The sequence below is a fragment of the Mercenaria mercenaria genome, chromosome 19 (genome assembly GCF_021730395.1).
Source record: "Mercenaria mercenaria strain notata chromosome 19, MADL_Memer_1, whole genome shotgun sequence".
NCBI classification, from domain to species: Eukaryota; Metazoa; Mollusca; class Bivalvia; order Venerida; family Veneridae; genus Mercenaria; species Mercenaria mercenaria.
In genome coordinates this window covers 46177206-46190387 of record NC_069379.1, presented here as the reverse complement: position 1 = coordinate 46190387, position 13182 = coordinate 46177206, and the positions used below count along the sequence as shown (strand labels likewise).

General features: G+C 33.6%; 1 protein-coding gene across 2 annotated transcripts in view; it reads left to right on the top strand.

The window, feature by feature from the left end:
• LOC128551239 (heat shock 70 kDa protein 12B-like) overlaps window positions 1-12945 on the top strand; it is a 50225-nt gene extending 37280 nt beyond the window's left edge. For both annotated transcript variants that reach the window (XM_053531947.1, XM_053531948.1), the window contains 5 exons: window positions 8177-8331; window positions 8546-8851; window positions 8970-9194; window positions 9729-9885; window positions 10998-12945. In XM_053531947.1, the coding sequence (XP_053387922.1) occupies window positions 8224-8331; window positions 8546-8851; window positions 8970-9194; window positions 9729-9885; window positions 10998-12037 (1836 nt within the window). In that variant the 5' untranslated portion in view covers window positions 8177-8223 and the 3' untranslated portion in view covers window positions 12038-12945. The remainder of the gene's footprint in view (window positions 1-8176; window positions 8332-8545; window positions 8852-8969; window positions 9195-9728; window positions 9886-10997) is intronic.
• The last annotated feature ends 237 nt before the right edge of the window (window positions 12946-13182 follow it).

Here is a 13182-nt window from a genome sequence, read left to right as displayed (position 1 = left end):
GCCAGTCTTTTTGCTATTTTTAAAAATTGATAAAGGTATAGTTTCATGGAAGGCTTGTTCAGTTTACCAGAAACTTTATTTTATCTTCAAAAATGTTTAACACACTGAATACAAGTAGTATTTGATATTTGGCATAAAATATATAGCATTAGGGAGTTATCTTTACACCTCCGCCATTTCATTTGCAAAATGCTACATGCCAAACGCAAAATATTTAATGCCAAATGTTAAATCATTGAGTCATAATTGTCAAATGCGATGGCAAAACAGTACTATGGAAGGACGGCGGGCCATGCTAATTGCCAAATGCTAAATAACAAATAATTTGCTAAGATAATAGCATTTAGTATTAAATAATTGGTATTTAGCATTAAGGTTTTGGCATTTAGCATTAAAATTGACATTCGGCAATTCGCATGGCGCACCGGCCCTCCATACATAGATGAATGATTACATGTATTGTCCGATGTTGGCATGACATGGTAGAACATGTAAGTGCTTCAAATCAGACTCATAAGACATGATCCTTGTTTCATAAAATCAATGGACAATTAGCATTATCTTTCAGCAATAAACATTAGGTAGTTTTGAAATTTTCGCATTTATCATGAAAGTGATCTAATATCGTATTAGCATTAGATATCTGGCAATTGGAATGGTGCACCAGCCTTCCATATATGCATTAAGCTTCAATAGTTTTGTTATTTATTAAGAAAATTAACATCTTTTATTTATTTTTGGTGCTGCAGTGACTGCAGTACAGTGCTTCGTCACTGAATAGATAGAATGCATTTTTGCTGACACTTGTGCTTCTTTCAATTTTGGTACAGCTTTCTCATAATTTTGTCTATACACATGAGTTTAGGCTGCTAAGTACAAAAATTTCTGTGAAAATTCCTACACAAAATATTAACTGGCTTTTCGATGGGACAACAATTCTCAGTTTTATAAACACCTTTGAACAATTTTATGTAGTAGCAATCGTAATCTTCTTTTTTGCCACAAATTACACAGTTTCTTTATCGTTTGAAAAACTTGAACTCAATATATCTTTTAAAATGCTTTTGATAATGACATGCTGTCAGAAACTTTTAAAATCCATTCTTCAGTTTCAGAATTATACTTATTATAATAATCCTTTAAGTAAAATAATCATATTATTATTAATAAAAATATTTGCAAGAGGACCCATCAAGATTTCAAAGAAGCAAAAAGATTATTTCTAGATGAGAATGGTTCTTCAGTTATCACCATTAAAACTCAGTTAGGTAAACACATTTATGATCGGCAGCATAACACTTGACCACTAGCATGATGTACCAAATTATCCACTGGTAATCTAATAGCCATAGGTGCCAATCATCCCTCTGAGAGCATTTCAGATCGTACTAGACTGATAATTTCAACATCATTCCTCTGTGAAAATCTCTAAAATAGACTGGCTTTTGTCTCTATAAAATTAAATTCGTCCAAAAATGAAAAATATAGCAATATTATATTATCCGTCTAGTGGCTAGTCTACCATACATGTAAAGAAGACATGGGGTTCAAGATGCGATAAAACACTTTATTTTAGGGCTATTATTTTGACAAATATGACTTGCTCTTGAAAGCAGATACTTACATGATCATTAAAAATCTTAAATATTGTCTTTCTACAAAAGATAAAAATGCTCACTCTTTCTTTGGTCATCGTTTTCTAAAATTTGTTGAGCGCGGTTATGCGGTGTCGATTCTGGATATATCGCGAGTCGAGAGGCCTCAAGACGCTTGTTGGTGGATTATTTACCTATTATAGATATCGTTTCCGAGAGTAAATTTAGAGTTTTCTTGCCGTTTTCAATCTCCAGTATAGTTTAGGCATGTGAAGTTAGCCTTAAGAAGCGGACAAAGAAGAACAATAACTCCGTATTAGAGACTCGGCCGTTGAAATCTTGTTTATGTTTGTTACTCAGCAGTTAGTTGAAGGATAATCTACCTGCAAGATAAAGGATTTAACAGGAACCGTGAGCCGAAGTCCATGACATTTTTAACATGGTGAAATCTGATGATTTTCCAAGGATGGAACAGAAAGTTCTGTTTGTGTTTCTGATAAAAACTTGTTCACAACCAGTGTTTTGCGATTCGGACAAAATACGTTTCGTTTTGCGTTTTATGACTGGTTTTAGTGAACTTCAAACAAAAGATGATGACCAAACAAATGATTGCACGATTCCGGTCTGTACTATCAATTAACATAATATGTCCATTATAGAATGGAAGTGAAGGTTAGTTGCTTCGCTGTCGTCTGATATGGATTTCCTCAACAGTGTATAATCCCGTATCCTATCAGCACCAGCAGTGTAATATCAGTCAAGATGTATCAAAATGTCTAATCACACCTACGCTATGGCGCAGTAGCATAATTTTACATGATATGAAAAATATGTTTGATATGTTAAACGTACTGTGGTTAAATGTGCCCTAGACTGACTATGCAACATTTTTTCCTACTGGTTGATATCGCATGTATTATGATTATCTTGATTTCTTTGACATAGAATGACTTTGTATCTTAGTAAAGGGATTGTGATAGAGCCACGGCAAGTAAGAGCACAATGGGTCGCGCTAAAATACAAAACGATTGTTGATGCTAATGAAGCAGAATCAAACGTGATTTCAAGGAAGACAGCAAGAATTCTGTAATAGAAGTGATATGAAAATTATCAAAACATCTCTTTAAAACGTTGTTTGCCAACCCTTGCTTATTGAGAACATTATCCTGGGACTTTTATGAGTTAAATAAGAATGCCATACAACGGCAAATGTTTCATCACTCAATCGTGATACCCATCTTGAAAAGTTTTCTTCATGAAAACTTTCTGCGACAGACTGGGCTTAAATGGCCGACATCTTCTAAAATGACAGTAACAATTGAAGCTATGGACTAAGGAAAGTGTATTGCTCACAGACTCCAACTTTGTTCCATAACGGTTTGAGATCCTATGTAAAATATTAGTCTTAACATTTGAAAAGTTTTTATCAAAATAAATTATCTACCAGGAACGAAATGAGAAGAAAGTGAAAGGCTAATTTACATCTCATTTAGTGCGGATGTTTGAAATCATTATGCAGTTCAGCGCGATAGGAATGCTGGGCCAGCGAATTGATAAAAAATTTTCACATGTTGCGAAGAATGAGCTTTGTTTAATTACAGGCTACATAAATATAGAAATAACATGTATACGCCACTTTAATGTAGTTTAAGTCACAAAAACTATAACATTGTTTGAATATTATGACATTCATACTATTTTAATGGTATGGCATATAGACACGTATGAAACAAATATATTCAACATTGAAATAAATAGGTGGGGTAAGATTTGTTTTGATTATATCACATGATTTGGTTCAGTATATACTTCAAAATGGTAATTATATTGACAAAAATGTTCTATACTTCAAAATGGTTATTATATTGACAAAAATATTCAAGGATAGAAAGTCAAAGACAATGTGGTGAAATTGCGTGTGTCACGTAAATTTTAAGACATGCAGAGTTATATTTTAAACCTGGCCGCCATTTTGAAGTCGTCGTATATCACCCAATAGCGGATCTCTGCCTGGTGGCATGTCTTTATATTACCTACAGACATTGTCTAATAGTTTGGTTTATGCCGCCATTAATGTTACCGATCACATAGGATTACTGTACTGCATACACTATATCGGTAAAGTTTTACGGATAAAATACCTTTAAATAGTTGTCACACAGTAAATAGAGATTTATTAAGACAGTTGCAGTGTTTCTATTCCTCATGGCTTCTAAAGGTGAGTGAGTTCGCTAGAATTTTATAAAGCGTCTCTATTCTCACAAACATGAAATAAGTGTACTGTTTTCTTCTTCAGCTTATACGAATCCATTGGTTTTCGATCTGAATGTCGTTTTTTTCTACTGTAATGGGCTTCATGTATTTATTCTTTGCATTGTCAAATAAATACCCTTGATGAAATAACTTTTTGGTGATTGCATTTACTTATGCTTTATAGATAAATTCTTAACACTTCTTATTAAAGAGTAATATAAAGAAGTATCTGAATTTAAAAATTAAGATTATGGCCATGTTACACAAAAGGGTATAAAATTAATTTGATAATAAGATCTGTTTTAATGGGCAGCAATATAACCTTTCTGACTTGTTATAAAAATGTGTACCTGGAAGCAGCTATAGGACATATTCGTGTGAGGTCCATATACTAGAACTTTTTACAATACCAGAAAACAAAGCTTCGTTAGGACTACTATGGTCCCCAAGTATTGCGCAAATTTTTGTACACATAAGACATGATGATACGTTGAAAATAATATTTGGCTAGCGAGATGGTTTCAATTAAATTTGGGATTGAATACAAAACTTTTGTTGACTATATTGATCAGAAGTAATGCACAGTTTTTTCTTGTTTTATATTTGTAACGTGGGAGTAAGGTTTTGCACTACTGTAAGAAGGGATCACTTAATATCATTATTTTCAAATCTGACTTTGTATCCGTATTAGTTCTTGTAGTTGATAAAAGCGTTTTTCTAATTATGTTACCGTACTTGCTGTAAGAGTTGCATGTGTAAATAGTTTAAACATTCTTCATTTTAGAATGTAGTGCTGACTTAATGATTTACTTTGCATTCATTTACAATACACGAAAATACATATCTTGAAAAAAAAATATCGACTACATTTGTAGATGTGTTCTTTTCAACCGCTGAATACATTTGAATATCTCACCGATCGCGTTACAACATAAATACACATGATTTCTTTTATGTCAAAAAGGAAGTTCAACGTTATAATTGCGTTTATTCAAGCTAAAATTACTTTTTCGAAAGAAATGTCATTCGGGAGAGCAGAAATCTTTACATGAATGCGCGAATTTTATACCAAAATAATAGAGGCTTTCAGCGACATTGAAAATATTTTGCGATTTGAATCTGTCTCATTATAACAAGTGTTTATCTGCACAAACATGTGAACATGAGATGAGGCTTTGAATATAAGAAGATGTATTAGGTAATAATGTTATTCATGACATGGAGTATTATAAAAGGTGGTAAGTGGAGGAATAATATCTTTGTTTAGTATCAAGTTGAATGTGATATGGTAGTGTGTTTTTAGAGAAAGAATGGTAAACGTAATGCATCGGTTACTAAGAAACAAGTTAGTAAAATATGTCAGAAATTGGATAGAAAGATGGCAAATAACATTTGTTTGAAAAATTATCCCAATGACCTTGACCTTTTGGGTCTCTAAACTAAAGATGACCCAGTTGTCTAGTGGTAACACGACTAACTGTCAGTCCAGAGGTTTTGGGGCTCGAATCCCTGTCCAGGCATTGGAAATTTCAGAGATGAACCAGACTGTTTATTCGTGAAAACCTAAGCTAAGTTAGCTTGACAGGCTAGCTAGCTATATCTGTTTTGACGACCTCCTCTCGCTCTTCCCTCTGGTCAGACCGCTTAGTGTCTGTGCTAGTAGAGGATGTGTTTTGCACCATGAATGGCTGCCTTTGTAAATAAATCAAGTTTGAATGTATTTATCATGATAAGGGCGCTATATAGATCTGGTATAATATGTATTATATTCGCCACTGCATTTACCTATAATAATATCCGTGATATGTCCAGTTTCTAAGAGTGATAACGCCATAACGAGACCAGGTAAATGATTTGAATGAACTTTTCCTGTATACGAAGGTGTTTTTCCTGGCTGTCGTAGCGCCCTTAAAAATCATAACTTACAATGTATGTTGGTATGTCACTGAGACCAGAAAAAAGTATTAATTTCTGATGACCTCAAATTAAACGGTTTCTTAGCGTCAAATAATGATGTTTGATTGAGCAACCAGTGTTTTGTTAAAGTTTACAAATGATAATCTCCTATTCAAAATCCCATCCACTAAATTCAGTTAGAGTATTGGATGAGTCATATCTTCCCGTTAGCAACTTGCTGAAGACAAATTGTCTACATCTCTAAATGAAGGTGCATTTGTCAGTTACTTGCAGCAAAACTGACTGGTCGAGCAGCGCTGTTTATATCTAAAATACAGTATTCTACATTATGACCGACCTTACAACCAACGACTCAAGCAAAGACATGCTGATTTTGGCACTACTAATATATTTTCTCGGTCATTAACAATAACTCCTCTCATTTCAGCTTTTGACATGATATCGACACCAATGGATATACATTTTTGTAGATTTGAATCTGTAGGATTTGATGACCGGAAACACAACATCACTTAGTTTAACTGCAGACGTCCTTTAATATATGGGATTTATCTGTTAAACTTATCGTTCATTTTAATTATTTCTTTTTTTTCTTACTTTTTACATGTTTACGTCATATCTTATCTATTCAAAACATTTTATTGTTCCGCCATGAGTGGTGGGGGCATATAGATTTGGTCTTGTCCGTGCGTCCGTCCGAAGTTCGTGACGCGCCTAGCTCAAAAAGTATTTTATATAAATTGATGAAACCTTGTCTTTATCATGATATGAACTTGAGCACCTTCTATTTTTCGTCTGGCCCTGCCCCCTATTTTTAGAGTTATGGCCCCTGAAAAAGTCAAAATTGCACATTTTCACTTTGAGACACGCCTACCTCAAAAAGTGTTTGATATAGATTCATGAAACCTTGCACGAGTCCTAAACATGATATGAACTTGCGCACCTTCTATTTTTCTTTTTTGTGTGCCTCCATTTTTTAGAGTTATGACCCCTAAAATAGGCAAAAGTGCCCATTTTCACCTGGTGACGCGCCTAGCTCAAAAAGTATTTTATAAAAATTGATTAAACCTTGTATGAGTCTTTGTCATGATTTGAACTTGTGCATCTCCTACTTTTTGTCTGGATCCGTCCCTCATTTTCAGAGTTATGGCCCCTGAAATAGTCAAAAATGCACATTTTCACCTTGTGACGTGCCTAGCTCCAAACGTATTTCATATAAATTGATTAAACCTTGTATGAGTCTTTTCATTATATGAACCTGCACACCTCCTACTTTTTGTCTGGCTCCGACTTATATTTTCAGAGTTATGGCCCCTAAAATAGTACAATTTTCAATGTACATTTTCACCTTTTGAATCACCTAGCTCAAAAAGTGTTTAATATAAATGGTTGAAAAGTTGTATAAGTCTTTTTCATGATATAAACTTGCACACCTTTTACTTTTTGGCTGGCTCCACACCCAATTTTTAAAGTTATGACCCCTGAAATAGTAAATAAATGCACATTTCACCTTATTATGTGCCTAGCTCAAAAAGTATTTAATGCAAATTCATGAATCCTCGCTTGAGTCTTTATCATGAAGTGACCTTTAACACTTGGCATTCTTCTTGAGAAATTGTGTGCTTATTACAGAGTTATGGCCCCCGAAATAGCCAAAAAGTTGATTTTTTGTTTGTGATGCTCCTAGCTCAATAATATATGGCCTGGAATAATAAATCCTTTTCATAAAAAGTTGTTTAGGCTAAACCCAACTAACACTGCAAATATTTGAATTATTGCCCCTTATCTGTGACAAATGTACCAATGTTGGGGTGGGGGGGGGGGTGGAGGGGGTGCACACTCTGTGTCGTACAGACACATTCTAGTTTGGTAAAATATATCGTCACATTTACGAAAATCCGTCGGTAAAGTATTCAATGTAAGGCTAAATGCTAAAATAATAATAAATTTAGCTTTATATTTTATTTGTTACATTCATACAATTGTTCTTTATTTTCCATGCTAACTCACAGTTAAAAAACATAAGAAGACGAAATAAACCGAATTAGATTTTTGGCATTTCATGATAGAAAGTCAGTATAAGGTTGGAAATGTATTTGAATGGTAAAGGCTTTTGTGAACCATAAGTACTGAATATGTGCATACAGCGTTGATCCTATTGCATACTTTGCAAAATAAAATAAGGTATAATACTTTATGTCCATTTTGAAGTACATTTCAGATTTTCTAATGAAAACTAAGTCTTTAGTACGAGTAATACTTGCAGAAAAATAGACATTTAATTAAATTATTATTCCTTGCATTTAGGAAGAAATTGTGGTTTACATGACTGTGTATCCTATAACCACCTATTGAAATATCTTTTGTATATTGACGTGTTACTTGCTGCAATTTGTAATGATTTATTGAAGGCTCTTAGGGACACTATTAGATAAGACTGAGAGTCCAACATCAAAATATGGAAAAGAAACTGCCGATGGATTCATCTAACCAAGGTACACAATTGGAGCAGGACTTAAGAGCTGAAAGCTCGGACAATTTAGACAAGAAAACAAATGAAAAAAATGTGAGTTTAATTTCGAATATTAAGTTGATTATTTCATATTGTAGGTGAATTTTTATAAACATCGACTACTTGCAATTTTTAAATTTGAAATGTAATTCTTTGAATTTGAATTATAAGTTATAGCTATTGTATGAAAACGTCATTAAATGCATAAGTTTATGCAAAAACGTTATTTTTGTTGACAAGGCCTTGGTGGAATATTTTCTACTTTCAGAGGTCAAACATTTTATTAATTGGTGCAATTGATTTCGGGACAACTTATTCGGGATGGGGTTGTTCGTTTGTAAACGACCTTGAAATAAACAAAACCAAAGCTATGGTTAAGCTATGGCAACATGAAGACTCGCCGGCAACAGAAAAGACTCCAACTTGTGTATTAATCAGGCCAGACGGAGAAACACTGGAAGCATTCGGATATGAAGCAGAGAGTAGGTACAGGGAGCTGACGGATGAAAAAATAAACACACACTATTTTTATTTCAAGAGATTCAAAATGGCGCTTCACAAAGAAGTAGGAGAGGTACATTTAAATCAATTACTTTCAAATTTCATTTGTAAAGATACTTGTACTAATGACACATTTATCGCTTAATAAAAGTGATTTATTATGTTTATAGAAGTGTATATCAACATTCCAGAAAATTCAACGTTGTTCCCTACTTGAAGATATACTGGGTCGTCAACTCCCTGCGTCAAAAGTGTTTACATTATCAATCAAGTTTATGGTGGATGACATGCTCCAATACCTTGGAAAAACGGTGGCCGGTCAAAAATTAAAAGCAACAAATATTCAATGGGTCTTGACTGTTCCGGCGATATGGACTGAAGGAGCAAAACAATTCATGAGAGAAGCTGCAGTTGCGGTAAAACTTCACAAACATTATTTCTCACAGAGAGACAATTAATTAACAGATATCTTGTTGACATTTTTTCATCAGAAGGAACGATAGGTTTAACATTACATTTTAATGTGCAGTGAAGCGAATCATGAAAATGTCCTTGATAAAACTGGAGTTGTAAATGAATATTACTGATGTAGTTATTGATCGTCTTGTAGGTAAACACCTATCCAAAACATGAATCGGTTATATACTTTCTAAATGTAATAAAAAGGATAAATCTTTCGAGAATTAAAAAAATTCATAAGACATTAAATGCGTCGTAACACATTTAATAAGATGATATAGATTGTTTGTGTTAGTACCAAGTAATTGAACATCAAAACGTATTCGGGGGGTATAGGTCAGCTTTGTAAGTGGCTGCAGCAATGGTCTTAAAATTAAGAATAAAATTAACTGTGATTGACTAAATAAATTGTTGTCCTCACTTAGGTTTTAATAGAAACTATTAATTTGAGGAACATGTTGCATACCTTACTAAATTATTTGATTTGTTAGGCTGGTATCGACGATGATAAACTATGTATAGCCTTGGAACCAGAAGCAGCGTCCATTTACTGCAGATATCTTTCAGTTGAAACTTCTGTTAACAGTACTGAGTTAACACTGCAGAGGTTTAGGGAAGGAAAACGATACATGGTTGTTGATGCCGGCGGTTTGTATATTTCTTAAACTATGCCATGCATAAATAATTTTGACACGTGACATTGAAAAGCTCTCTTTGACTTCATTATGTATTCAAACAAAAGGTATATTTTGCCATCGTCTCTGTAATAATGCTTATTTTCTATGAATAGATTCGATTTCTTCATTTACATATAAACTGACTTAGAACATTGTCAGCATTCATAGCGTTATCGATTTCTCGATCCGATTGATCATTATACTATAATGGTACATAGGAAATAATCTTTTAATTTGTAATAACTTTTTTATGCCACAAAGTTTATCTACATATTTGCACAATCTTTAATCTTTCATTATTATAATGATGTAAAAAGTTTCGTAATTTAATAGCATCTTAATGTTTCCTTACTCGTTTTAAAATTGATACTATCGTCCCTATTCCCACAACAGAAATCAGACGGAAAAAAGCCAAGTATGAAGATTTTAATGGACTTTTTAAAAATGTAATTTATTATGATCTTTATTCTTCCCTGATCAATTTAAATCAGTCATGTTTTAGCAAAGAAGCATTTCTGGCCATTAAGTGGGTTTATTAAATGTGTATTACTTAGCTAGACCTATTACATGTGTAAGTATACTGATGGTCAATTATGATATAATTTTGTTTAATCTTGTTTGTTCTTTGTGTCGTTTTTTATCTAAAACTTATACACTTATTTTTACTTAATACTAATTATCTAATATTTTTGACACAGACTCAAGTAATTGTGCGATATCATATTGAATATCTTCATCCACCATAGGAGTCATTAAACACTCTAATGACAGCTCCAGTTTTCTCAGATGTGCCCAGTTTCACTATCCAGCATCGAACCAGTCGAGCGCGCATTCTCCTGTGGCATCTCTTGTTTTTATTCTAACACGTATCATAAACCATCTTTGTATCATGTTTTTATTGATAGAAATCATCTTATTCAACTCCGTAAACAGTCAACAGCGTGCCTCTGACAGAAAATTGTATAAACCATTTTGGTATCATGTTTCTATTGACAGAAAATATCTTATTAAACTTCATACGTAGTATATTCTTAAAAAATTTGAACAAATTGTACATATGTATGATTTTTTTTCATTGTATAGGTGGAACGGTAGACATTAATGTTCACGAAGTCGACAAACATGGACTCATACGTGAAATTTGTTCTCCATGCGGATGTTGCTGGGGCGGTACAAAAGTTGATACGGAGTTTAGAATCTTTTTAGAAACTATTTTCGGACGTACCGCCTACCAAGAATTTGCCAAAGATGCGACTGCTGATTTCTTAGAACTATGGAATGATTTTGACCGGAAGAAACGCCTTGTCAATCCTAACAAAAACACGCGTATTATTATGAATTTTCCGTCTTCACTTTTGTTAAAACTGAATGCACCGTTGTCAAAAGTAATTGAACTCTCAGGGTACAACGGAGAAGTCGAGTTCAGTAATGGTAAATTAAAATGCTCAGCCGACGTATTTAAGTCTTTTTACCGGGAACCAATTTTGCAGATAACAGATCAAATGATTGAAATTGTGAAGAACAAACTAGATGTGAATATCATCCTACTAGTAGGTGGGTTTGCTGAATCCCCAGTACTACAATATGGTATAAAGTCTGTATTTCCAGGTTTTGATGTCGTGATTCCAGTTGGAGCATCTTCAAGTATACTTAGAGGAGCAATTATTTACGGATTTAAGCAAAATTTGATTGCACAACGTGTCCTACAATACACGTATGGAGTGAAAATTGAATCTCCTTTTGTAGAAGGAGTACATCCACCTGCAAAGAAATTTTTCAGATATTACGGAGCGCGCTGTAAGGATATATTCGATACGCACGTAGAGAAAGGACAAATAGTGGAGACAGGGAAATCTATGGTGCTCAGAACATACTACCCAGCTGCCGCGGGTCAAACTGCAATTACGTTTCCGGTGTATGCATCAGAACTCCAGAATCCAACATTTGTTGATGAGGGATGCAGTTATGCTGGTGAGTTAAAAATTGAATTTGGCGACAAAGGCATTGAACTGGATAGAGCAATACGGGTGTCTCTTACATTCAGTGGTACTGAAATACATGTTTCGGCCGAAGATATGGAGGACGGAGCAAAATACAAAGCTCGTATTGATTTTTTAGGCTAAATATTTACACATGTAAACTGCTTTTTTTATTTGTGATATATTGTACTATACAACGCATTACAAATTATTTATTAATATATTATGGAAATCATTTTAACTTAAAATTGATATGTTGATGTATTATGTTGATTGAATATTGGTATGCATTTCATATTTAAATTTTTTTCATAATGTTAGGAAAATCCGCTAATCTTAACATGCCTTTTAGGGGCTTTCAAGTTGTGGGGTCTTGTGGGATTTTTACAGAACAAAGTCCTACTGGTATAGCTGGGAAAAAGCAATTTAGATTTAATATATTGAAAAGAATTTTGAGTGAAACATCACTTAAAAATATTCTCACCACCCAACACTACACCCCGCCATTATATCCGGCGAGCATATTTTTCAATAGCCCTAAGTTTAACCCTGCTAAGTGCTCTATCCGCCCTCAAAGGGTTGTTATCTGATGACATGTCTTAATTATGTCAAAATAATATTAGAATTGATTTACATGAACGATTTAAAGTAATTGTCTATACTGTTATCATGATTGTTGCTGACTGAATAAAATCTGGAAACACCGAGAACAAGGAATACAGTGAAAATTGCAGACTCGGTTTGACTGAGTCTGTTCATTAGGAGTAATGGAAAATTTAACACTGTCCACGCTTCCTAGCACCGGCTATAGCATTATTAAATCTTCAAATCTAAATTAATTGAAGTCCAAGATCCTGAAAGGACCAGGAAATATATAAACACTGAGAAGAGCGACCTTTTCTCCGGCCGCAAAATTCCAATAAAAAGGTAGAAATCAGTCATTGACCATCTTCCATTTGGCTTATCTTTTTGTTTTTATATTTTAGACTTCTTTTACATCTTCTTTGTTTTACATGATTTGAAAATAAAGGTTAACATGTATAAAATATTTACATACGTTTTCTTCCTTTATCCATGAAAATGTGTATTATACAGTGCAGGACTATTTTTTTCACATCTCAGGTAACCTCAAAATAAAATATGAGGTAAGGAATTAAAAACTTTTGTACAAACTTGAGTCAATGAGATACAGCAAAACCATGTGTTCATACTTTTCACCTCTTATATTATGCAAAAGTAGACTAAAGCTGATATCCCAGAACTACATGGAACAGTTTATGTATTAATCA